Source organism: Marmota flaviventris, chromosome 9 (assembly GCF_047511675.1).
Source record: "Marmota flaviventris isolate mMarFla1 chromosome 9, mMarFla1.hap1, whole genome shotgun sequence".
Taxonomy (NCBI): Eukaryota; Metazoa; Chordata; class Mammalia; order Rodentia; family Sciuridae; genus Marmota; species Marmota flaviventris.
The window spans coordinates 56,896,971-56,922,612 of NC_092506.1; the positions used below are offsets into that span (position 1 = coordinate 56,896,971).

Sequence of the window (25,642 nt, forward strand, 5' to 3'; positions counted from 1 at the left end):
TAAACTGTAACTGTACAGATTTTTTCTCTAAATGATAGAGTATAAATACTATTTACATAGCATTTTATTATAGGTCATCTGGAAATGATTTAAAGTATATGGGAAGGTGTACATATATAGATTACATGCATATACTATGCCATTTTATATGAGACTTAAGTATCCATAGATTTTTAGATCTGTGGAGGATCCTGAAAATAATTCCCTCTTGAATACCAAAGAAGTACTGAATGTGCATTGGTAATGTAGTGCTGAACATGGCTGCCTTCCAAGGGACAACTATATTTTGTTCATGAGAGATATTAGTTTTAGTCTTCCTTTCTTGTAGTATCTGCATCTGATTTTAATATTAAGGTAATGCTGCCCTCACAGAATGAGTTAGGGAATATTCTTTATGTTTCTAGTTTCTGGAATAGGTTATAGAGAATTGATATAATTTCTTCTTAAATACTTGATAGAATTCACCAGTGAACTAAACTGGGCCTAGTAGTTTCTAATTTGAAAGATTATTCATTTTTTATTCAATTTAATAAATATTGTCCTGCTATAGTTTGGATCTTGAATGTCCCCCTGTTGAAAGCTTGATCCCTAGCCTATGGTGTGAATGAGACATGGTGGAACCTTTAGGAAATAGGGTTTAGTAGAAGGAAGGTGGGTCATTGGGGACATGGCCTTGAAGGGGATATGAGGACACTAAACCCTCTTCTTCCTCTTTCTTTGTTTCCCAGTCACTCTGAGGTAAACAGGCCTCCTCTGTCATATACTCCTGCCATGAAGCACTGTGCTGACATTGGCCCAAATCAATAGGACCAAGTCTCTGAAACTAAATAACCGTTTCCTTCTTCTAAGTTATCCTAGGTGTTTTGTCATAGTGACAGAAAGCGAACACAAGGCCTATTCAAATTATCTATTTCTTCTTGTTATACGCTTTGTCTTTCAAGTAATTGGTCCATTTCATCTAGGTTATCAAGTTTGAGGATACAGCATTGTTTATAACATTCCTTTATTCTCCTTTTGATATCAATGAGATTAGTAGTGTAGCCCCTGTTTTATTCTTAATATTAGTAATTTGAATCTTCTATATGAAAAAAAGAGTTCTTCTTTTCAAAGAACAAGATTTTGGTTTAATTGGTTTTTCTCTGTTGATTTCCTATTCCAATGTCATTGATTCTAGTTTTTATTTTTATTTTCTGCTGCTTCTTGGGATTTAATTTTCTCTTTATTTTCTAATGTGGAGGTTTAGATTACTTATTTAAGGGTTTTTTTCATTTTTAACATATACATTCATTGCTATAAATTTCTCTCTAAATGCTGTTTGCACTGTATTCCAAAATAAGTTGCTGTTGAGGTCTGACAGTTCCACAAAATTTATGCATTGAAATTTAATCTACATTGTGAGGGTATTATGAGGTTGGTCTTTTTGTAAAGTGATTAAGCCATTAGAGTACCACCCTCATGAATAGATCAGTGCCTCCTTATTAAAAGCCTAGAGAAACACACTAGGTCTTTCCCACCCCTTTTGTCCTTCCACCATCCACCATGTGAGTATGCAGCAACAACAGCAACAAAGTACCATCTTCGAAGCAAAGATCAGTCCTTCACAAGAAACTGAACACACTAGTACCATGATCTTGTATTTTTCTCACAGTTCCTCCAGAACTATGAAAAATAAATGTCTACAATTTATGAATTACCCAGATAGAGATATTTTGTTAAAGGAACACAAATGGACTAAAACAGTTGCATATCAAGTACTTTTATTATTTCATTTTTCCTCACTTTGGCAGTTACATTATTCTATTCTGTTTGGAAATTACACTAGAATTTGCAATAAACATTCTTGAACTAACAAAATTAATCAGTTAACTTAATTTGACTCTCTTCCAAAATAGTGCAAGGACTCAGGGACACTTTAAATCAAATTGTCCTGTCCCTCCAATTAGTATGCGATTGTTATCAATATTTTAAGCCCTGCTTTTATGCATTCGTCTAGATTTATCTATATGTGTATCTCTTTTATAGCTCATAATTTCTTCTTGCACATCTGAATTTGCACTGATGACATGCCTTCTCCTGAAAAACCCTCATTACTAGTTCTGGGGGTTTTGTTTGTTTTTTATTTTTTAACTGGGGATTAAACCTAGGGCATTCTGCCACTGAGCTACATCCTCAGTCCTTTTCTTGATTTTGAAAGAGGGTCTAAGTTGCTAAGGGTCTTGATAAATTGCTGAAGGTGGTCTTGTGATCCTCCTGCCTCAGCTTCCCGTGTCTCTGAGATTACATGCCACTGCCTGACTCATTAGTAGTTCTTCTGATGCTCCTGCCTAGTGCATATTCTCCCTCAATTTTTTTATTTAAATGTCCCTTTTCCATCATAATTTCTTAGGATATATCATAGGATGCACAGAATTTTTATCTGTCAGCTATTTCCTTTCAATTGTAATAAATATTCCATCCTTGTCTTCAGCCTTCTCCTAAAACTATTGAGAAACCAGTTCTCTGCTAGGCTTTATAAGGTAAACTCTGTCTTCCTCTGAATACTTTGTTTTTGTTGTTCTGTTTTTCTGTAATTTCATTTTGTCATGTTTGGGCATAAATGTCTGTTATTTTTCTTGGTTGATTTTTTGCCAATATCTTAAATTTTATCTCTAATATGTGATGAAAATATTTTAGTCACTATTGGTTCAAGTTTTTTACCTATTCCCTCAGATATTCTTCACTGCCTAATAAACTCTTTGAGGTTTTAAAGACTTTATTTAAAAATTTTATCGATATACTTTAGGTATTTTTTATTTAAAAAGTTGGTATGAAAGGTTGATTCCACCATTAAAGTCTTGATTCAATTTCAATGACCTGAAGAACATAGAAACCCCTAGATGAAAATGAAAACAATGGTGTCCTAGTCCTTTTTGTGTTGCTATAACAGAATACCTACGACTGGGTAATTTGTAATGAATATAAATATATTGGCTCACGTTTCTGGAAGTTGGGAATTCTAAGATCAATGCACTGGCATCTGGTGATGACTTTCTTGCTGCATTATCATATGGTAGAAGTTGAAAGGGCAAAAAGGCAAAGGGGGATTGATTTCTCCCTTATATATTGTCAATAATCCCATCCATGAGGGTACAGCCCTCACATCTGCACCTGTCAAAGGTACCCCCTCTTAATACTGTAACAATTGAAAGTAAATTTCAACATGAATTTTGGAGGGGACATCAAAACCACCCCTTAAAAAAGCTCACGTCCTTCTCACATATAAAATACATTCATTTCACCCCAATAACCTCAAAAGTCTAAACTCATTAAAGCATCAATTCAAAAACCCAAGTCCAGAGTCTCATCTACATCAGATATGGGAGAGGTTCAGCCACAATTCATCCTAAAGAAAATTTCCCTCCAGCTTTAAATTTGTGAAAACAAATAATTCACTTTCAAAATATAATGGTAAGACAGGTCTGGATAGACGTTATCTTTCCTAAAGGAAGCATCAGGAAAGAAAAAGGGGTTAAAAAAAGTCCCTAGTAAGCCCTACTGGATAGTATTATTCAAGAGCTGAATAACACTAAATCCTAAGGCTTGAGAATAATGTCCTTTGACTCCATGACCCACCTTTTAGGCATACTGAGGTAGGGGTTGAACCCCCTAAGGCCTCAAGAATGTACATCCACATGATTTTTCTAGGTTCAATTCACACAGCAGCTCTATTGGGTTGGAAGTGATGTCTGTAGCTCTCCCAGACTGGCATTGCGTACTTACAGTTCTACAATTCTGAGGTCTCCGTGCATTTAAGCCTCCAGGCTCCATTAGAACTAATAGGGATTCTCCTTGGTAGCTCTACCCCTGAAGCAGGTTTCTGCAACTTCCTTTTGAATTCAGATGAAGGCAGCTGTGCCTCTGTGGCTCAATCACTCTGCAGACCTGCAGAATTAGCACCACTTGGCTGTCATTAAGATATATGGCTTACACCTTCCAGATAAGCAACTAGAGCCAAATCTAAGCCTGTTTAAGCCCCGACAAGGGCAGTCTAGGAGCATTGCACAAGAATGTGATGAACCAGCACTTCAGGGAGTACAGGGGAATAAATACCGAGGTCCCATGGTTTCCCTACGCCCCTCTATAAAAAAAAATTTCTGCCCTAAAGGCACTAGCATTCTGAGCCTCAAAGATCTCTGAAATGCCTTCAGAATCATTCTTCCACTGTTGTGAAGAATAGCACCTGGCTTCCTTCTGTTGTACTAATCTCCTTATCAAATGGCTGCTTGAAGACATCGTTGGCTATTTCTCCTAACATACTTCTTTATTCTTTACATAAGCAGGCTAAGAATTTTTCATATCTTTATATTTTGCTTCTTTTTTAATAAAAGTTGTATCTTTAAATTATTTTTTTCTTCTAACATTACAATATGCAATTAAGAAGAGCCATGAAGCATTCTGGATGAATTGCTGCTTAGATATTTCTTCCAAAAAATACCCTAGTTTATCACTCTCAAAATTCTGCCTTTCATAGAGCCCTAAGCCATAGATTTAATTCAGCCAAGTCTTTTGCAGCTTTATAACAAGAATGTCCTTTCTTCTGGTTTCCAAAACCTTGTTCCTTTTTTCTAAGAATTTATCATAATTACCTTATTTATCCACATTTTTTATCATTATTATAAAGACACTTAAGTAATCTCTAAGCAGTTTCAGACTTTCCCTGCAGTTCTTATCTTCTTCTGAGTACAAATCAGAATTTCCCTAAATGCTTCATTCATGGCACTTCAAGTTTTCCTTGCCTATACCTCCAAATTCTTCTAGTTTCTATCCATTACCCAGTTGCAAGGCCGCCTCTACCTTTCTAAGTTTTTGTTACAGCAACACCCCACTTCTCTGGCACCAATTACTGCCTTAGTATATTTTGGATTGTCATAGCAAAATACCTAAAACTGGTCTTCAGGCTGGAAAGGCCAAGATGCCAGCATCAGCAGGCAAAGAAGCAAAACAGGGTTGAAAGTTCAGCCCTTTTATAACAGCTTTAATCTCACCCATGAGGACACAGACTTTATAGCCTAATCATCTCTCAAATGTCTCAGATATTAATATTGTTATAATAGCAACTAAATTTAAACTTGAGTTTTGCAGAGGACAAATCCTCAAACCTTAGTAAATGCCATTCCTATTATAGCAAATGAAGAAAGATGTGATAAAGGTGAAATCTAAGAAGTAGGAGAGGATAAAATGAGGTGAGATTGAAGAGAGATTTAAGAAGGTAAATTGCAAAGACATGGTCTACTAAATTTGTGTAAGGAGGAAAAGAAAGAAATAGGAGTGTGATAGTAGGAAACCAATAATGCACACACAGAGACATACACACACCAAAAAAAAAAACTTGAATAAGGTAAGAAATTGAAGCATGAAACCTTATTTGCTGTTCTTAGGGCAGGGCAGAGAGAAGGAGATACTGTCCTGTATTCAATGTTTCATCAATATACATTAATGGGCATTTGAGTCTATACACAATTATGAATAAAATCAGCATATAGACAGTTATTTGTGTGATATGATGTAAAGATAATATTAACTACATGAAGATGAGGAATAAGAACTGAGCGATGCAAACCAGGTCAGTAATAAATTCAAATAGCAAGAGAGCAAATAAATATCATTAAATTACTTACAAAGAAGTGACAGGAAAGAATGGAACCAGTCGATATAGATTTCACAGAAACTAATACAAAAAATATAATCAATTGGTGTTATCACTAGTTTTAAAAAACTATACATCAGGTCTGGGGTTGTGGCTCAGCAGTAGAGCACTCATATAGCACGTGTGAGGCCCTGGGTTTGATCCTCAGCACCACATAAAAATAAATAAATAAAATTGTTTTAAAAAACTATACATCAAACCAGGTGCAGTGGTGCACACCTGTCATCTCAGCAGCTCAAGAGGCTGAAGCAGGAGGATAAAAAGTTCAAAACCAGCCTCAGCAACTTAGCAGGGTCCTAGATAACTTAGTGAGACCATGCCTCAAAATAAAAAAACAAATAAAAAGTCTGGGGATGTGGCTCAGTGGTTAATTGAACCCCTGGGTTCAATCCCTGGTACCAAAAAAAAAAAAAAAAACTGAACATTAAGCTATCTACTCATGCATATTTTCAAATTCCATCCCGCAGTTTACTCTATCCTTCAGCTTTTCTATGCAACTAATTCTGTATAAAAGGAAATGCAAAAATCAGGCTAAGCTGCAATTCACCCTAGCAAATAAAAAAGGAATCCATATTGAGAACACACACACACTGATACCCTATACACACACAAAAAAAATGTTGTTAACCAAAAAAATATATGGTGGAGCAATTAATGGAAGGGATGGAAAGAACTTGAAGACATGCATCATTAGTACACTCTTCTATTTGATCATGTGGCTGATACTTCCTAAGGTCAAGACACAGTCAAGACTAACTGTCTGTTTTTCACACAGCCATGGCCACAGCAGAGTGCACCCCTGATGAACCTCTGCTCAGAGGCAAAAGGAGGCAAGATCTCCAAGAGATGCTGAGAGAAGCAGGACTGGATGTTGAGTACTGGTTGCCCAAGCTGAAGGAAGACCTTGGTGTGACCTGTGCCCAGGCACTACAATATTTAAAAGAAAAAGACCTTCAGAAGCTGAAATCCCAGGTACAACATCCATGGGAGAAAAGGGCCCTAGAGAAGCTGATTGAACAGTCACACTCAAATGGGTTTCCAGGGTTACAGGAATCACTGTTGGAGACGATAAGGAAAAAGCAGAAGCAGGCAGAACAAGCACTGCAGGAGCTAAGAAGTTTGCTGTCAGAAGGAAGGCAGAGACAGGAAGAGGAAGTGAGGAAAAAAGAAGCAGAGCTGAGGCAAGCCATGGAGATCCCTGAAGAGTACTGGCCAGTGCCTGAAAAGCCCCTCAGGGATGTCACGGAAATCATGCAGAGACAACTCAGTCTCTTGGAGCAGACACTGTCCCACATGAAAAACCTCCCAGACAGAGATCTAATAAGATGGGCATCTGGAGGGCTGGCCTTGCAGGGAATTTACAAAACCAGTCACCAAACTGACCTGATACAGAAGAGAGAGGAGCTACTCAGTGTCCCCAAGGATTTCTCACTTTTTGGCCCTCAGCAGGGCACATGGATGGAAACAAAGGACTTTACATCTTTTCAAGAAGAATCCATGTTCACCCAGACTATAGAGAAGGTGGGCTTCAGTATCACTGCCTCTGCCAAAGGTGAAGGCTGGAAATATAGTCTGGAAGCTGGAGTGGATAAAAGCAAACATTCAGAATCCAAGGAAACTGAACAATCTCATTCTAAACATTCTTATTTCTGCTCAATTAAATTTAGCTACGTCCCCCTGGCCTCTTGCCACTTTCCCATTGATCAACTCCAGTTCTCCAAGCCTGCTCTTCAGGAATTGAAATGCATTGAAAATCTCCTGGATCAGACTGCAGATCCAGACATATTCCCTTTGCTGAGGCACAGGACTGAGAACTTCTTCCATAGGTTTGGTTCTCATGCTAACCAAGGCCCTCTACATCTGGGAGGAATCTACTGGTGGAAGGCAATTTCAGAGGGTTTTCAAAGTGAACAGCTGGCTGATGTAAAGCAGCAGATAGCAGAGGCTCTGAATATTTACATAAAGGGCAGCTTCAGTGGCTTTGGGGTAAATGTAGCTGCAGGTATGAATGTATCAGATGCTCTTTCCAAAAAAGCCTCTCAGAGCCAAACTTTACAAAATCTCCAAAACAAAGTCCAATTATCTGTGACTCAGACAGGTGGCCCACAAGAAGCAGATGGCCTCATCCAGTGGAAAGCTGGCCTTGTTGCCAGCAATCAAACTTGGTGTGTCATTGACCGGGGACTTCAGCTAGTGCCCATTTGGGACATCATCCTCTCCAGCCACAGAAGTGATTTTAAGGATCCCCTTAAGGTGGCTAACTGCCTGAAAGACAACTACGCTGCTCTGACTGGCCTCACTGCCCAGATCCAGGATGGAGAGGAATTATTGAGTGCTATGCAGGAGGCTAGAATTTTCCTAGATGATGTGAAATCCTGGGAGATATCTGATCCTGAAGAACAGCTTCAAAAACTGATAGATTTCATGCAAATGTTGAGTCAAAAAATAAAAGGTTATGACACTTGGATTAACACATGCCTCACAGACTGGGATCTTCAGAATTTTCTAGTAAACATTTTCAACTTTTGCAAAAGCTCTTCAATCCATAAAACTAGATTTATTAAATCACAGTTTCACAGCCTTCTCGATCCTCACGTCTACAAAGTGACAAACTTTCCTCAGGCTCACTCCATCATGCAGTGGATAAACCAATCAGAGTCAGAGCAAGAGCAACTCAACATCTCTCAATTTTCTGAGTTCATTAAAATTTTAAAAGAAACACAGGATGAACTTTTAGAAGTGAATGTCAATTCAGAGACCCCAGAAACGGTAGAAGAAGCTCAAAGAAAGGCTACCTATGAGGTCTGCTTAGCTCTCAGTTGCTTCTTGAATCACCTCCAAGCAACAGAGCAGCCAGACAAGCAGCTCTTGCTACTTTCCATTGCAGCTGGTGCAGGATATCAGGTGGTAAGCAATACTTTTCAGTATCTTCTAGGGTGCAATGAGTTAAACTTCTTACTGGATGAAATGCAAACTGCTCACAATAAATACCAAGAGCTCAAAAATATTTGCAACTATAGAGCTCAAGCATTCCTTATGCTCACAGGTCTGACTGCCACATCTGGAATTGCAGCTGTTTCTACAAAAGACAAAATACAGCGCATGGCATTTATGAGACATCATATAGAACAGTCACTGTCTAAAGAAGTTTTACAAGTCCTCAACAAACTTGGTGCAGATTATGATTGGCAAAATCTAGAAAAAGACTTGAAGTTACTCATTGATGGGGATTACGAAGTTACCATCTCTTCATTGCAAATGGACAAGGTGAGAAAACAATTGCAAAGTCTTTTCCATGGAAAGAAACATTCCCAGGAACCACATGATAATAAAAATAATAAATGGAAGGTGATAAAAAATGGAGCCTTCCTAGACTTACTCCAGCGTCTAGGCCTAGAACATTACTACCCAAAAAGGATGAGTAGAGCTAATTTCCATCTTATCTACAAGATTTCTGTGTACAACACCCAGCCCAAATCTGAATGGGAACTTCCTTTCTATTTCCTTCAGAAATTACTTATGCTGGATTATGGACTGAGACACTTGATCTTCAAAGATGATGAAAACACAGATCATCAGGTCTGTCCAAGTGCTTCAAGTGAGGAAAATGAGGTTTTAGATCCATATGAAGACTTTGTTGAAGACAGTGATAGTCTTACTGATCCTTTAGTCTCTAAGCCCAGACCCCATATTCACCCAATGGATATTCAGATGGCAATTTTTCACTGTGCAGATGATTTTGCCAGACAATATATTTTGGGCAAACTTTCCATTTGTCAATTTGCCCTCCCTCTTCTGGTGCCAAATCCCTGCACTTCTCAAATTGAATTCTCTCTCTGGTCTCTCAGACAAATTAGGAGAAGTTGGCAGCAAGGAAGCAAATTACCACAAGGGAAGAACAACACTTACAAGAATCTTCATATGTGCCAGGTTTCCACCCCCATTGTGTCCTTCATTCGAGTTGGAAATGGCCTATCTACTTCCAAATCTCAGATCATGAACTGTCTTCTCAGTAAACGTAAACATGATGTGTTTTTCCATCGACACTGCAGAGGAAGCAGCAAAGATTGTCTCTTGATGGGGGGTGTGGTAGAAATCTGTTGGTTCTGCCCTGGAGGGGAAGAGGAGGACAGGTTTGACAATTGTGTGACCTTCACCAATCTTCATGGAGATGCAAAGGAACATAAAAGGCAGCTTACCTTCCTGCAGGACATCTCTTCTCTCATCGTGGTCCTCATGTCAGCTTCTGATGACAATAAAGACAACCAAAACATAGTCCGTGACCTGTGGCAGTCATCAAGACCTCTGATCTGCTTGCTTGATGACAAAGAAAAATCCAAAGCCAATAATTGTAGTAGAAGAGTGAGAATTGGCATCAGGAATAGAAATGAGGCAGAATTGACAGAGGAGCTCACAACTACCATCAGACATTTGCTAGAGCTCTCTGACACAGCTCTCAGCCTAGAGGACTGTTCTCAGATTGCTCTTAAGCAAGGATTTCTGGTTGATGAACACCAAAGAGATTGCAAGGAAGCCAAAGAAAAGGCACAAACTATATTGGCCCTCCTGGGGGAAACAAAGTTATCTCATGTGAAAGAGAACTTACTACCCCTTCAGGGACAACTATGGCACCTTTGGTGTAAGAAGGACAAAGAATTCTATCATCTGAGAGAAAAGGGAAATCGGAGCATTGAACAACACAAGACTGAGATTGAAACAGATAAACAAAGAATACGACATCAACAGTTGAGAAAAGCCTTTCCTCTTAATGAGTTAATGCAATCTGTCCTTCAAATTCTCCAAGAGCATTCAGAAACTCACACCAAACTCTACTTCTTTCAGTGGCTGGGTATATTTTTGGACAACCTGACTGCAGAACACTTGGAAAAACTTCGTGAGAAACAAAGATATTTGTGGTCAATAGAACAAACAGAAAAGCAAAAGGCACAAAAGAGCAACTCCCTGAGACTCTGTCAAAATGAGATAGAATCCATCTCTACTGAGATTAATGACTGTACCTTAGGAATTGAGCAATTACTCAGAGAGGTTGGCCAGATCTATGAAGCTCTGGAAGAAACTTCCTCCACAAGAGATATACTTTTTCTCTCCCTTCCCCAAATTGCTGCAGACCTGATGATATCTGGTGTCCCCATAGAGCTGATGGATGGAGATGCTTCCTATGTGCCCCTAAAGTGGGTATCAGCTGTTTTTGACAAGCTCTCTGAGAAACTTGGAGACAAACGGCTCTTTGTTCTCTCTATCCTTGGCCTGCAGAGCTCAGGGAAGTCCACCCTACTAAATGCTCTTTTTGGGCTGCAGTTCACTGTAAGTGCAGGCAGGTGTACCAGGGGAGCCTACATGCAGCTCCTGAAAGTGGATGAGTCATCCAGAGAGGAACTTGGCTTTGACTTTGTGCTTGTTGTAGACACAGAAGGACTTCGGGCCCCAGAACTCAGCAACAAGTCCCAGAATTGGGACAATGAGTTAGCCACCTTTGTCATTGGAATTGGAAACTTGACTCTGATCAATATTTTTGGAGAGAATCCATCAGAGATGCAGGACATCCTACAAATAGCTGTCCAAGCCTTTCTGAGGATGAAAAAAGTGAAAATCTTCCCAAGTTGCCTGTTTGTTCATCAGAATGTGGGAGAAGTTACAGCTAAAGACCAAACTATGGAAGGACGAAGGTGCCTAGAACAGAAGCTAGACGAAATGGCAATAACAGCTGCTGAACAAGAAGAGTGCTCAAATGTAACCCACTTCAGTGACGTTATAAAGTTTGATGTCAATACTCACGTATACTACTTTGCTCACCTCTGGGATGGCAATCCCCCTATGGCCCCTCCCAATCCTCGCTATAGCCACAATGTCCAAGAACTGAAAAGTAGAATTCTTTTAACTGCCAAACATGAATCCAGGGGTAACATCATGAAGATATCAGATGTAAAATTCAGAGTTCAAGATTTGTGGAGAGCCCTGGTAAATGAGAATTTCATTTTCAGTTTCAGAAACACACGAGAGGTCATGGCCATGAGCAAACTAGAAACCATGTATAACCACTGGACCTGGGAGCTCAGAAGTCATGTGCTGGACTTGCAGAATCAACTAATCAACCAGATTCAGAATGGAAAGATCCACACACTCAATGCTAGCATATTTGAGGCATCAGTTACAGAAAAATATATAGCTATCAAGCAAGAACTTGAAAAATATTTTAATGAAGACCCAGATAATGAAATACTGGTTCAATGGAAAGCAAATTTTGAAAATAAGCTACTCATCCTTAAAGAGGCACTTATTTCAGATAGTAAAAGAAAAGCCAATGAACTTATTCATTTTAAAAAAAATCAAGAAAGGTTAGATAAGAAAAAGATAGGTTATGAAAATGAATTATTGGAAAGGAGCAGAAAATTAGCTTTAACTGTAAAGGGTAAAGAATTGAGTGAGGAAGAGTTATATGAGAAATTCAACCAACTGTGGAAAAAATGGGTCTATGATGTGTCTTCAGATCTCCCTCAAGTTATAGAGCCTGACATTGATGTAGATTCTGAAAGCATCCTTTGGGAATATTTCCAAAAGGAGGCAGACATGGTAGACATACTAAAGAGAGATTCTGGAGAGAAGTTTCAAATCAATTATGATGAACATATCAAAATGAATAAAAAATATAACTTTATGACAAGGACACTAAAGCCCCGTGATATAGAATCCATTAATATGATTACTGACCACATTGTTGCAAGATTTAATGAAACTATTAACAACATTCAGAGGCAACAATGTGATTACAATCCAAGTTATTTCCATGAAATCCTAAGAATCATAGATGAGGAAGTAAAATCTGCATTCACTGAAAAAAGATACACATTTACAAGTAAATATAACACTGAATTATCTTTGTGTTTATTCCAAAAAGCATCAAAGAGTTTTAAGGAAATGCACAAAGCATTCAAAAGAGCAAATGATCCTGTAAACTATCTAGAAAGCAAGAAAGATGATTTCTTTATGAGCTTTAAGATCTCCTGTCAGGGTGCAACTTCCATCAAAACATTTGTTGATTTTCTGTGGCACAAGCTAACTCCTGCTGTCTCTGCCACTATATGGGAAAAAATGATCATTAAAATAGCTGGGGACATGCAAGCAACCTGCCCTGCGTTCAATGGAAACAGGGCTAACCTGGAGAAACACATTCTTATTTCTCTGGCAGAAGAAGAAAACTTTGATAATTATTGGCAATATCTTCATAATACAAAATCTTTTTTTAGCAGTTACATTGAAAACCATATCAAAAGATATTGTTCACACAATGGAAGTGAAAAAATAAAGACTTTTTTCAAAATAAGTTTAGACAACATCAAGAATGCCATCCTTTCTGCCATTCGTGAATCCACAGCGGTAGCTAAGGATAAAAGCAGCACTGTGTCTGAGTGGTTGGATTTGTTCTGTGATCACCTGGGAAACAATTTGTTCTTCCCCCGAAGAGATCTGATAAGCATTGAGCACCAGGAGATAAAAGATATTGAATTTCTGAAAGAAGCCATGAGTGCAGCTTTGGATCCTGCAATGAAGAAAGTAGAACAGAATTGTTCAAGTATGCCTATAGAAGAAATGGTTCCTGAAATTGAGAAAATCCTCTCTGAACATCTCTGTGGCTGCTGGAAACAATGTCCCCTATGCAATGCAATTTGTACAAACACAATTCCTACACATGAAGGAGATCATAGCGTTCCATTTCACCGTCCCCAGGCTGTCAATGGATGGTATAAGCATAAAACAGACCATTTTGTAATTGACTGCTGTACTAGTTCAGTAGCAAGTAATCGTTTGATGTATCTTGGAAATGACCAGGAAATCCCTTATAAGAACTATCGGCAGGCAGGAGGGGACTATGCCACATGGAGCATCACCCCGGATTCATCCACCCAGCCATATTGGAAATGGTTTGTCTCACATTTCAGATCTAAATTAGAAGAAAAATATCAGAAAAAATTTACAGATACTGGTAAAATCCCTGATGCATGGGCCAAAATCACAAAGCAGGATGTGCTTGATGACTTGAAAAATCAGTAATTCTCAATTACCACAAAAGAGCCCCAGCATTTGGGAAAAGAAAAAAAGAATAGTTCCTAAATAATCCTAAAACACCTCCTTTTTATAAGAAATTTCAATATTTCCATTTTAAAAATGAAATGTGTAAAATTTTGAAGATTTTTTTTTAAATAAAAGGATTTCAAATTACTCCTGTGTTGCTCCCTGCAAGGGTACGTGGGAGACAGGCAGGACCAGCCTGTCGTCTCCGAGGGGCTGAGCGAGAGGGTAAGTGTCGCAACCCGGCCCGCCACCCAGCCTGGCCAAGAATCACATGGAGTCGGGAGTTGAGTCAACCATGGAGGTGCAGCAATCTCAACTTTATTGTGTCAGGGACAAGGTTATATAGTGATAGAAGGAGGGAGTAAGAAGAGACAGTAGCAAGAACCAATAAGGGGCAGTTACGTCACTATCATTAAGGGGCCTAGGCAGATTTCAGATTAAACCATTAGGCGGGGATAAAGTCAAAAGCCCGCACTCACGGGCTAAAAGCCCGCGAACACCAATCCAGCCGAAATGCTCTGAAAGAACCCATGAGGCCACCTCAGCCTACACCCAATAATGGCCATGGTCCCAAGGGAGGTAAAAGGTCCCAACACTCCTGGAATAAAATTTATGATGATCAAGTAAAATAGGACATTTTCATTATGTCTATGAAGAAAGTCAAAATTGATTAAGTCATTAATGATTACAAAAAAAATATTTCTTAAAGGAAAAGTATCAAAAAATATATATTTATATATGTATATATGTGTGTGTTATTGTATGCATACACATACATATGTGTGTACATGTGAATATATACAAACTATAGTTTTTTTAATCTTCCAGTAATTAAATTTAAGTGTTGTAGTATTTCAACAGAAATTTTCATTTTACATATAAAAATGAAAGGAAATGCTTATCTCCAAGTCAAACATATTTTGCCTCTTTGCACCTTTGAGTTTAAAGGGTATGATCAGAATAAAAATTAAGAAAATTTTGAAACCAACCAAATGCTTAAGAGGAGAAGGAAATCACCCTTCAGCAAATCTACCACTTATGCACAGTTCTCAAAACTGATGATCTACAGGAATCTTGATATAAAGAAAATTTCTTCATGTTGGACATAAAGGCATCCATTGGCTTCTATTTACAGATACAATCTTGACCCTTCTATAGGCAGGGAAAACAGTCAAGGGAACAGGAGTCCAACAACTCAGATCTTCAGAAATAGAAGATAGAAATGCTGACTCTGTCCTTTTTGTCCCTTCAAAGTGTTTAAAGCATATTGTCCACTTCAGGTCAAATGACTCCTGTCTTCAAAGTCTTTTAAACAGAAAAATTATAAAGGATATAAGTGTCCTGAACAGTATGCTTTTCCCTTTGTTCTCTGAAAAATAGTCTTGGCGAAAGTTGGGAGCATCTCCTACTAGGATAAAATTGAAATGGTGATGGGCACAGAAACCCCGCACAGCAGGGTGCCTGTCTCTCACATCACTGCATCCTGGGAAAAGGCTCAATGTTCAACTAACATTTGCCCAATGCTTTTCCTATTTGTTTAACATATCCATAAAAACCTTTAACTAAAAAGTATATGACATACATTACTTCTAATTTTTAAGCCAAAAATATTCTGTATAAATCAAAAAGGTCTTTGATAATTCCTCATGTATTTAAGCAGTGTGATTACCAAATGAGATTCAGAGGTTATTTTTTGAGAGATCAAAACAAAAAACTGGGGGAAAAAGTTAACTGGGATAGAGAGATTACTATGTAGGAATGGTATTTACTATGATAGAAGTAGAAAAAATAATCTAGGTGAGGTCAGAATTGAAGGGGATTACTGTGTCAGTGAGCTGGGTATCACTGGAGAAGGAGACCTCAGGAACAGTGGAGTAGGAGGAAAGAAGTCAGTGGAGATCAGATCATTAAGAGGAGAGAAACTAGGTTCAGGTATAAGTCATAAAATTAGAGGTGGCAAGAGTTATAAGATTAATGAGGATAGAGTTCTCAAGGGAAACAGAATGAGTCTCAGAGTCACTGAAATGGGTAGCCGAGAAACAGGAATTGGAAATCACTACATCAGTAGATTTAGGGATCTCTAGTCAGTTTATACTCCAATTAGAATGGGAAAGGAGTCACAAGTCCTGTAGTGATGTAGTCAGGAGGGCAATGGATTCTTGAACATATTTCATAGGATAAGATATGGATGACTCACTTATATATGGACTCTAAAAGTTAGAAGGCATAAAGGTAGACAGTAGAATGGTAGTTACCAGAGGCTGAGGGGAGAGTGGGAAAAGGGGGGAATTTTAGTTTAAGAGTGAAGTTTTAGTTAAACAAGAGGAATAAATTCTGGTGATATACTGACAGCAAAATGACTAGTTAATAATGTACATTTCAAAATTGCTAAGGTTAATTTTAAATATTCTCACCACAAAAAGTAAGTCAGTGAAATAATGGACATGTTTATTAGCCTGATTTTCTTATTCTACTATGTATACATACATACATCAAAGCATCACATTGTGTCCCATAAATATGTACAATTATATTTGTCAATAAAATCAGAATTTTAAATGAAAATGTGAGTTAAATGAAGATGCACTGAGAAGTTCTAAAGCAAGTCTCTTTTCTTAAAGACAGAATATGAATACCAGAAAGTCTAGGGAAATGAGATATGTCTAAAAATTGACCACCTTAAGTTTTAGAATGCTTTTCCTTTGGTCTCTAGAGAAAGACATATAAAAAATACCATTTTCATTTTTCCCTTACCTCAGAACTATAATTCTTTCCATTCCAACTCTTCAAAAAAGTCATTTTAGTGGTGTGGTACATAAGTAGACAAGGCAGCAAAGGAAAAATGAAATATTATCACTCATATTGTCATGATGACTACTAAGATTACTATCATTATAGTAACAGTGCCATGAAACCTTGGGCTTCTAATTTAACCATTGAGTGCTCAAGTGCCCTAACCATAAAATGATAGGTTTCTCATGATCCCTTTGGAAAGAATAAATGAATTGCTGTATTTAAAGCATAATCCATACACAGAGTTAAGTATTCCATAAGTTATTCTGTTATACTGCCTCTCCTAAGTTCCTTACCTTTTTATTTTGAATAAGATTTGATTAGAACCACGTTCATAGGTTGAAATCATGTCATCTGAGTTTCATTGGAAGTAATATTCAACATGGACTCCTTGGGAAAAATCACATTTTAAAATACAGTCCTCAATAAATATGATTATAACTTAATAGCCCAAGATGCAGTTCAGAATATCAAAGTTCTTTGGCACTTTATTAGCAATTACAGCTATTCTAAACACTGACAAATCAAAGGTTTAGCAAGGTCACTGCCACAAATGTCTTAGATTGCTCAGAAGCAAACCTGAGACATAGATTTGCATGAAAGTAATCATTAAAGAAGTTATTCCAGTAAAAATGAATAAGGGAGAGAGGAATCAAGAATAAGAAATTTAAGATGGAAAAGTATAAGTCAAGGGTTAGACTTAGGGAATGCTAACTTGGAATTGTAGTTATGTGCACAAACTTGGAAATTAGATTGTTTAGCTGTGCGGTGTACAGCCTGCACCATTTACTAGCTGTCTGACTTTGAATGAATCAACCTGTCTCTACTTCATGCTTTTCACCTATAAAATGTTTTCAACTCACAGAAGTGTGAGGAAGACTTGAAATAATACATATGCCTGTCATATGGCATGTGTTCTGATGTTAGGTAGTACTAGCACCAGGGAACAAAGTCATGTTAATAGAAGTAATTATATTAGTTATTTACATTATTACTGAAATGTGGTTATGCCTACATGCTATGTTCAATTGTAAATTTATAAAAAAAAAAAAAGCAGGTCCAAGTTCTATATTTTGATCCAAGTAGTGGTGACGAAAGTTTGTCTCATTTTTTTTTCTTTGCCTATATTTTATTTTCTCTAAATGGGATTTGAAAAGTAAGTAGAATTAAAACAATAAACCACGTAATCTAGTGGGGGATGAGGGGAAGAAAGACAGAATAAAAACTTTCTTACGTTTCTTTGACAGCAGCTATTTAATAGTCCCACAATCCTAATTATTTTTAGTGCAATCCAGGGGGTTTGCATTTTTTTTTTTTTTTTGCATTTTTTTTCTAAATTGAAAAAGACATGAACCAGAGAACGTTCTCCTGGGAACAACCTCCATAATAACTTAATTATCTTTGGTACTTTCCTTTTGAAATATAAAAACAATCATGTTTATCTGGTAGTTTACACTGTGATTCCCATTAGCTCCTCTGTGGCAGGACAGAAATGGGCCCCCCAGATCCTCCTTCAGAGAAGGACTTGCAGGAGGGGAAAACTCCAGTTAAGAGGAGAAGAGAAAACAGCCACTCATCAGCTGTCACATCTTCTACATCTGCCTCACTTGCTAAGAGCCTCTTCACCAAAGGTCATGCCCTCCTGGTGTATGTGGATCCAGTGACTGAGTGAGACACAGAAGCCCAGCCATGTTGTCCTGACACAGGATGCCCTGATAGTCTTCACTCATTCCAGAACTCCCGCCTAGTTCAAGAGGAGAGAAGCATTAGACATAGCTACTATGATAAGCCGCTTATTAGTCAGTGATAATTCAAAAAACAAAAATGGAGTGGATTTTTAAAAAGAGGGGTAAAACTGATAAGCATAAAAAGAACAGATATTCTTCCGCATGCCTCTGAATTTGGAGTAGGAAGGTGGGGTCAGGGATAATCCTGAAAATGCATTCCTTAGGAATACTGACATAGAAGTAAAAGTTAAACTGAGCCAAAATAAGGTCCTAGGTGCTCCAGACTAGAAATATTCCTAGCAGAAGAAAAATTTCCTCATTCCATGTACTGGGGTGACACCTACAGGTACAAAGAAAAATTCTTTCCTTCCATCCACCAAATTAAATCTATAAAGTTTATCAAAGACTTGCCTTAGCATCTTGTTATTCTGAGTTTCTGGAGTCCCAAAGAGAAAGGAAAATGGGAACTATAATGCAGGGTTGACAGACACAGAGTCATAGCCTCAGGAGAAACTACTGATCTTAATAAAAATATCAGACCCTGCCAACTATGAATATTCTTTACTCTTCTCTTTCTCCCACTCTTGCTGTAGCGACCTTCCTATGGCTTCCCATCCTATTCTGACTTTTAGCTAAAGCTACATGGAAGTTGCCAGCCCCTCTTACCATCAAAAGGTGGTAAGAAACCTTATTGAGATAAACAGTCCCAAGATACCTCGACCTTAGCACTATTAACACTGCAGGCCAGATAATTCTTTGTTGGGAGGGCAGCAGGGGGCTGTCCTGTGAATTATAGGATATTTACAGCATGCCTGACTTCTACACACTGGATTCTGGTAGCACTTCCAGCAGTCATAACCACCAAAAAATGTCTCCAGACATAGTTAAATGCCCCTGAAATATTTTCATTGCCACTTTGCAATGAAAACCTAACAAATTTTGAATAGAAGAAAAACAAATTTGAGTGGATTTTTTGAAAGTTTTGTTATTTTTCTAATAAAATAATGTATCCACTGAAAAAATTCAGAAGTGTGGGAAAATATTTAAAATGCCGAGTTTTACCACCTCTGTAAACATTTTAATGATCATCCTTCCAGGTATATGGACACAATACCATCTTCTCAATCTCTTTCCTCTATTTTATTGGTCTCCCTTCTATTTTCATGATGGCTACCTTCTTATGCTTTATTTTATGGTACTGGGAATTGAACCCAAGGATGTTTGACCACTCAGCCACATCAATAATCCCTTTTATTTTTTTATTTTGAAACAGGATCTTACTGAGTTGTATAGGGCCTTGTTAAGTTGCTGAGGCTAGTCTTGAACATGTGATTGTCCTGCTTCAGACTCCCAGGATATATTTAATATATTTAATTCCTTATCTCTTTTTTTCCTTCTCTAACATCCACATATTCTTTGACTGACACTTTTTTATGTTGTAGCACATCATCTGCTGATCTCTGGAGCACAATGTTTTACACACTTAGTTAACTCATTAAGTGACAAGTTTTAAATTAATACAATTTTAATTAATGTAATATAATCACTTCAAAAAAGATACAGAGATTCTGAAAAAAAAAATTAGCAGAAATCTTCAAAATGAAGGAATCAATATGCCAAGTTAAAAATTCAATGGAAACATCACCAACAGACTGGGCTACTTGGAAGATAGAGTTTCAAGCAATAAAGACAAAATATATAATCTAGAAAATAAAATTGATCATGGAGAAAATATGTTAAGAGACCATGAACAGAACTCCCAAGAAGTATGGGATAATATGAAAAGATCAAATTTAAGATTTATTAGTTAGGATATATGAAGTCTCAGAAATACAAACCAAAGGAATGAACAATCTTTTCAATGAAATATCTCGCAAATTTCCCCTATGGAATGAAATGGGTCAGGTGCAATGGCACACACCTGTAATCCTAGTGGCTCAGTAAGCTGAAGCAGGAGGATCGTGAGTTTAAAGCCAGCCTCAGCAAAAGCAAAGTACTAAGCAACCCAGTGAGAACCTGTCTCTAAATAAAATATAAAATGGGACTGAGGATATTGTTCAGTGGTTGAGTGCCCCTGAATTCAATACCCAATACCCAAAAGAAAAAAAAAAGAATGAAATGGAAAATCAAATAGAGAAGGTTTACACAACCCCAAATACAGCAGGCCCACACCAAGTCACAGAGAACACAGAGAATAAGAATAGAATTTTAAAGGCTGCCAGAGAGAAATGGCAGATCACAATTCGAGAAAAATCAATGTGGATCTCAGCAGATATTTCAACCCAGACTCTCAGAGCTAGGAGGTCTTGGAATAATATATACACAGCTCTAAAGAAAAATGGAAGCCAGCCAAGAATACTATACCTGCAAAATTAAGCTTCAGAATTAACAATGAAATAAAAACCTGCCATGATAAACAAAAGTTAAAATAATTCACAAGTAGAAACCCACACTACAAAACATACTCAACCAAATATTTTTATGAAGAAGAAATAAAAAATAAAGCTGAAAACCATTAAAGGGAGGAACTAAACTATAAGAATAGTCAATCAAAGGAGAAACTAATTAAAATTAAAAACCAGAAATAAATCAAAATTACAGGGAATAAAATCATTTCTTATTAACAACATTGAATATAAATGGCCTAAATTCATCAATTAAAAAATGTAGACTGAGCTGAGCACATTGGCACATACCTGTAATTCCAGCAGCTTGGGAGGCTGAGGCAGGAGGATCACAAGTTTAAAGTCAGCCTCAGCAACTGTGAGGCACTAAGAACTCAATGAGACTCTGTCTCTAAATAAAATACCAAAAAAAAAAAATAGGGCTGGGGATATGGCTCTGTGGTCAAGTGCCCCTGAATTCAATCCGTGGTACCCCCCACCCCGCCAAAAATAAAAAACATAGACTACAAGATTGGATTAAAAAACAAGATCCAACAACATGCTGCTGTCTCCAAGAGACTCGCCTCCTAAGAAAAGACATCTACAGACTAAAGGCGAAAGGATGGAAAAAACGTTTCATTCACATGGATCTCATAAACAAGCAGTGTCTATTCTCATATCAGATAAAGTGGACTTCAAACCAAAGTTAATCAGAAGGACAAAAATGGACATCTCATACTGCTTAAGGGAATTACACATCAATAAGACATAACAATCATAAATATGTATGCCCAAAACAATGGAGCATCTACTTACATTAAAAAAAAAAAAACTTCTCAATTTAAAATATCAAATAGAGCACAACTCAATGATACTCATTGACTTTAACACACTTATCTCACCACTGGATAGATCCTCCAAACAAAAACCAAATAAAGAAGCCAAAGATGGGCTGGAGTTGTAGCTCAATGGTAGAGTACTTGCCTAGCACATGTGAAGCACTGGGTTTGATCCTCAACACCACATAAAAATTAATTAATTAGTTAACTAAATAAAGGTACTGTGTCCATCTACAGCTAAAAAATATTTTTTTAAAAAAAAGCTGAAGAACTTTGTAAAAATTGTAAAAAAAAATGTAAAAAAAATACAATGAATAATTTAGATTTAACAAATATAGAATATTTCAACCATCAATGATTCAATATACTTTCTTCTCCATAGCACATGAATCCTTCTCTTAAGTAGACCACATCTTAGACCACAAAGCAACTCTTAAAAAACAAAAAAAAAAAAATAGAGATAATACCTTGCATTTTATCAAATCATAATGGAATGAAATTAGAAATCAATGATAGAATAAAAATAGAGGCTATCTAACACTTGGAGACTAAATAATATGCTACTGAATGATGACTGTATAGCAGAAGAAATCAGGTATGAAATTTAAAAAATACTTAGAGGTAAATGAGAATAGCAACACAACATATCAAAATCTCTGGGACTCTATGAAGACAGTTCTAAGACAAAAGTTCATTGCATTGAGCTCATTCAAAAAAGAATATCAAGTTGCCAAATAAATAACCTAATATTACATCTTTAAGCCCCAGAAAAAGAAGAACAAATCAACACCAAAAGCAGATAGGAAATAATTAAAATCAGAGCTGAAGTCAATGAAATGAAACAAAAACATTTTTTAAAAAAATCAACAAAACAAAAAGTTGGTTCTTAGAAAAAATAAATAAGCTATGAAAATAAAGAGAGAAAAATTAGTTACTAAAATCCATGATGAAAAAGGAAATATCACAACAAACACTATTGAAATACAGCTGATAATCAGAAACTATTTTGAAAGTTTACACTCCAATAAAACAGAAATTCTTGAAGATATCAACAAATTTCTAGAAACATATGAACTACCCAAATTGAATCAGGAGGATATATACAATTTAAACACATTAATTTCAAACACTGAAATTGAAGATACCATCAAAAGCCTACCAACAGAGTGCTTTGCAATTCAGCCTCAAAAAGTGTAGGGGAAGGAATTGCATTCACTCCAGTCTCAGACCCTGTAAGATTTGGATATGTCCTTCATATTCTATTGGATCTACAGTGAGTTCAGCAGTGTACTATACTGTTCTTAGGATTATATTAAAAAACTGGTAAATTGGTATTTCTTGGAGTGGATAATGAGGAAAAAACATGCTAAAAGATGACAGACTTGGTCAACATGTCCCAACATTACATCCCACTTCAGAAGTATTGACTATTGCTGGTGTATGATTTTTACAACTTTTGATCCGGGTGGACAGGTTCAAGCCTGAAGAGTATGGAAAAACTGCCTTCCTGCTGTCAAAGGCATTGTATTTCTTGAGGATTGTACAGCCCATGAAAGGCTGTTAGAATCGAAAGAAGAATTTGATTCACTAATGACTGATGACACCATTGCTAATGTGCCTATACTGATTCTTGGGAATAAGATTGACAGACCTGAAGCCATTAGTGAAGAAAGGTTAAAAGAAATGTTTGGTTTATATACTCAGACAATAGGAAAGGGCAGTGTATCTTTGAAAGATCTGAATGCCGGACATTTAGAAGTTTTCATGTGAAATGTGCCCAAAAGACAAGGTTATGGAGAAGGCTTCCGCTGGATGGTACAGTACATTGATTAACATCAACATCAACCTGCCTCAGCTCCAGGTCTTGACATTCAGGTCTACTCAGAGATTTGATCACTTGACATGCACAACTTGAATTCAATAGAATTTGGTTGGATTTAAAATACATGTTTTTTTAGATTACTAATGTTATATCAACTTAGTAATTTGAGTGAGAATTGAAAACTGATTCAAGTAAGTTTGAATATCCTAATGTTTGCTTTCTATCTAAAGTTTATAATCTGACATTACCCCCAGCACCATTTATAAAGAGCAACTTTGCAGCAGTACATTTGAAGCACTTTTTAACAATGTAAATCTACAAATATAAACCATATTTAAAAGCTCATCATATTAAATTATTTATGTACTTTTTTGGAACTAGTTTTTAAATTTTAAATTTTTTTAAATTTTTTTAAATTTTTAAATTTTAGATTATATGTCTGCCTCTCAAGTGTACAGTTAATAATTAGCTTATCAATAATTGCATGATGCCTTACAATTTTCAATCATACTTTATATTATACAAATGTGATGCAATAAAACAAACTCCAATGTTTGGGGGGAAAAAAGAGTCTACCAACAAAGAAAAGCCCAGGGCCAGACAGATTCTCAGCTGAGTTCTACCAGACCTTCAAAGAAGAAATAACACCAATTCTCCTCAAATTATTCCATTAAATAAAAAGGAGGGAACCCTTCCAAACTCATTGTATGAAACTAGTATCACCCTGATACCAAAACCAGAAAAAACACATCAAGAAAAGAAAACTTCAGATCAATATACCTGATGAACATAGATTCCAAAATTCTTAATAAAATCTTGGCAAATTACATATAAAAATATATTAAAAAGATAGTTCACTATGATCAAGTGGGGTTCATCCCATGGATGCAAAGTTGGTTCAGCATATGAAGATTAATAAATGTAATTCATCACATCAATAGACTTAACAACAACAATAAAATTATTATCTCAATAGATGCAGAAAAAACATTTGACAATAAAGGCATCCATTCATATTCAAAACACTAGAAAGACTAGGGATAGTAGGAACATACTTCAAAATTGTAAAGCTATATAAGCTAAACCCAAGGCCACCATCATTCTAAATGGAGAAAAACTGAAAGCATTCCCTCTAAAAACTGGAACAAGATAAGGATACCCTCTTTCACCACTTCTATTCAACATAGTCCTAGAAACTCTAGCCAGAGCAATTAGATAGAAGAGAGAAATTTAAGGGACATGTATAGGAAAAGAAGAACTCAAATTATCCCTATTTACTAATGATATGATTCTATATTTAGAAGACCCAAACAACTCCACCAGAAAACTTCTATAACTCATAAATTAATTCAGTAAAGTAGCAGGATATAAAATTAATACCCATAAGTCAATTATGTTCCTATATATCAGTAATGAATCAGCTAAAAGAGAAATTAGGAAAACTATCTCATTCATAACAGCCTCAAAAAAATATACTTGGGAATCAATCTAACAAAAGAGGTGAAAGACCTCTACAATGAAAACTACAGAACATTAAAGAAAGAAATTGAAGAAGACCTTAGAAGCTGGAAAGAACTCCCATGCTCCTATATAAGCGGAATGTCAAAATGACCATACTACCAAAAATGCTATACAGATTTAATGCAATTCCTATTAAAATCCAAAGATGCTGCTCATAGGCATAGAAGAAGCAGTCATGAAATTCACTTGGGAAAAGAGGCCCAGAATAGCCAAAGCAATTGTTATTGAGAAGAGTGAAGCAGGAGGCATCACAATACCAGACTTTAAATTATACTACAGAGCTATAGTAACAAAAACAGCAAGGTACTGGCACAAAAACAGTTACAAAGACCAGTGGAACAGAACAAAAGTCACAGAGACAAACACACATAACTACAGTTATCTCATGCTAGGCAAAGGCACCATAAACATACATTAGAGAAAAGATAGCTTCTTCAACAAATGGTGCTATGAAAACTGGAAATCCACATGTAGCAGAATGAATTGAACCCCTATCTCTCACCCTGCACAAAAAGCAACTCAAAGTGGATCAAGGACCTAGGCATTAGATCAGAGACTCTGTGCCTACTAGAAGAAAATGTAAGCCCACATTTCCATTGTGACGGCATAGGAAACAAATTCCTCAACAAGACTCTCAAGGCACAAGAAGTAAAATCAAGAATCAATAAATGGGATGGTATCAATCTGAAAAGCTTCTTTACAGTAAAGAAGCAATGAAGAATGTGAAGAGAGAGCCAACAGAATGGGAGAAAATCTTTGTCCCCTGCACCTCAGAGCAT

At 36.8% G+C, this 25,642-nt stretch overlaps 1 protein-coding gene and 1 pseudogene across 1 annotated transcript; both read left to right on the top strand.

Moving 5' to 3' along the window:
* The first annotated feature begins 6,463 nt into the window (after positions 1-6,463).
* On the top strand, positions 6,464-13,756 carry LOC114078873 (interferon-induced very large GTPase 1-like). Its single transcript, XM_027919924.2, has one exon. It carries the CDS (start codon positions 6,464-6,466, stop codon positions 13,754-13,756), a length of 7,293 nt encoding a protein of 2,430 aa, XP_027775725.2.
* A 9,009-nt stretch (positions 13,757-22,765) lies between these two features.
* On the top strand, positions 22,766-23,353 carry LOC114078872 (small COPII coat GTPase SAR1B pseudogene; annotated as a pseudogene).
* Positions 23,354-25,642: the final 2,289 nt, after the last annotated feature.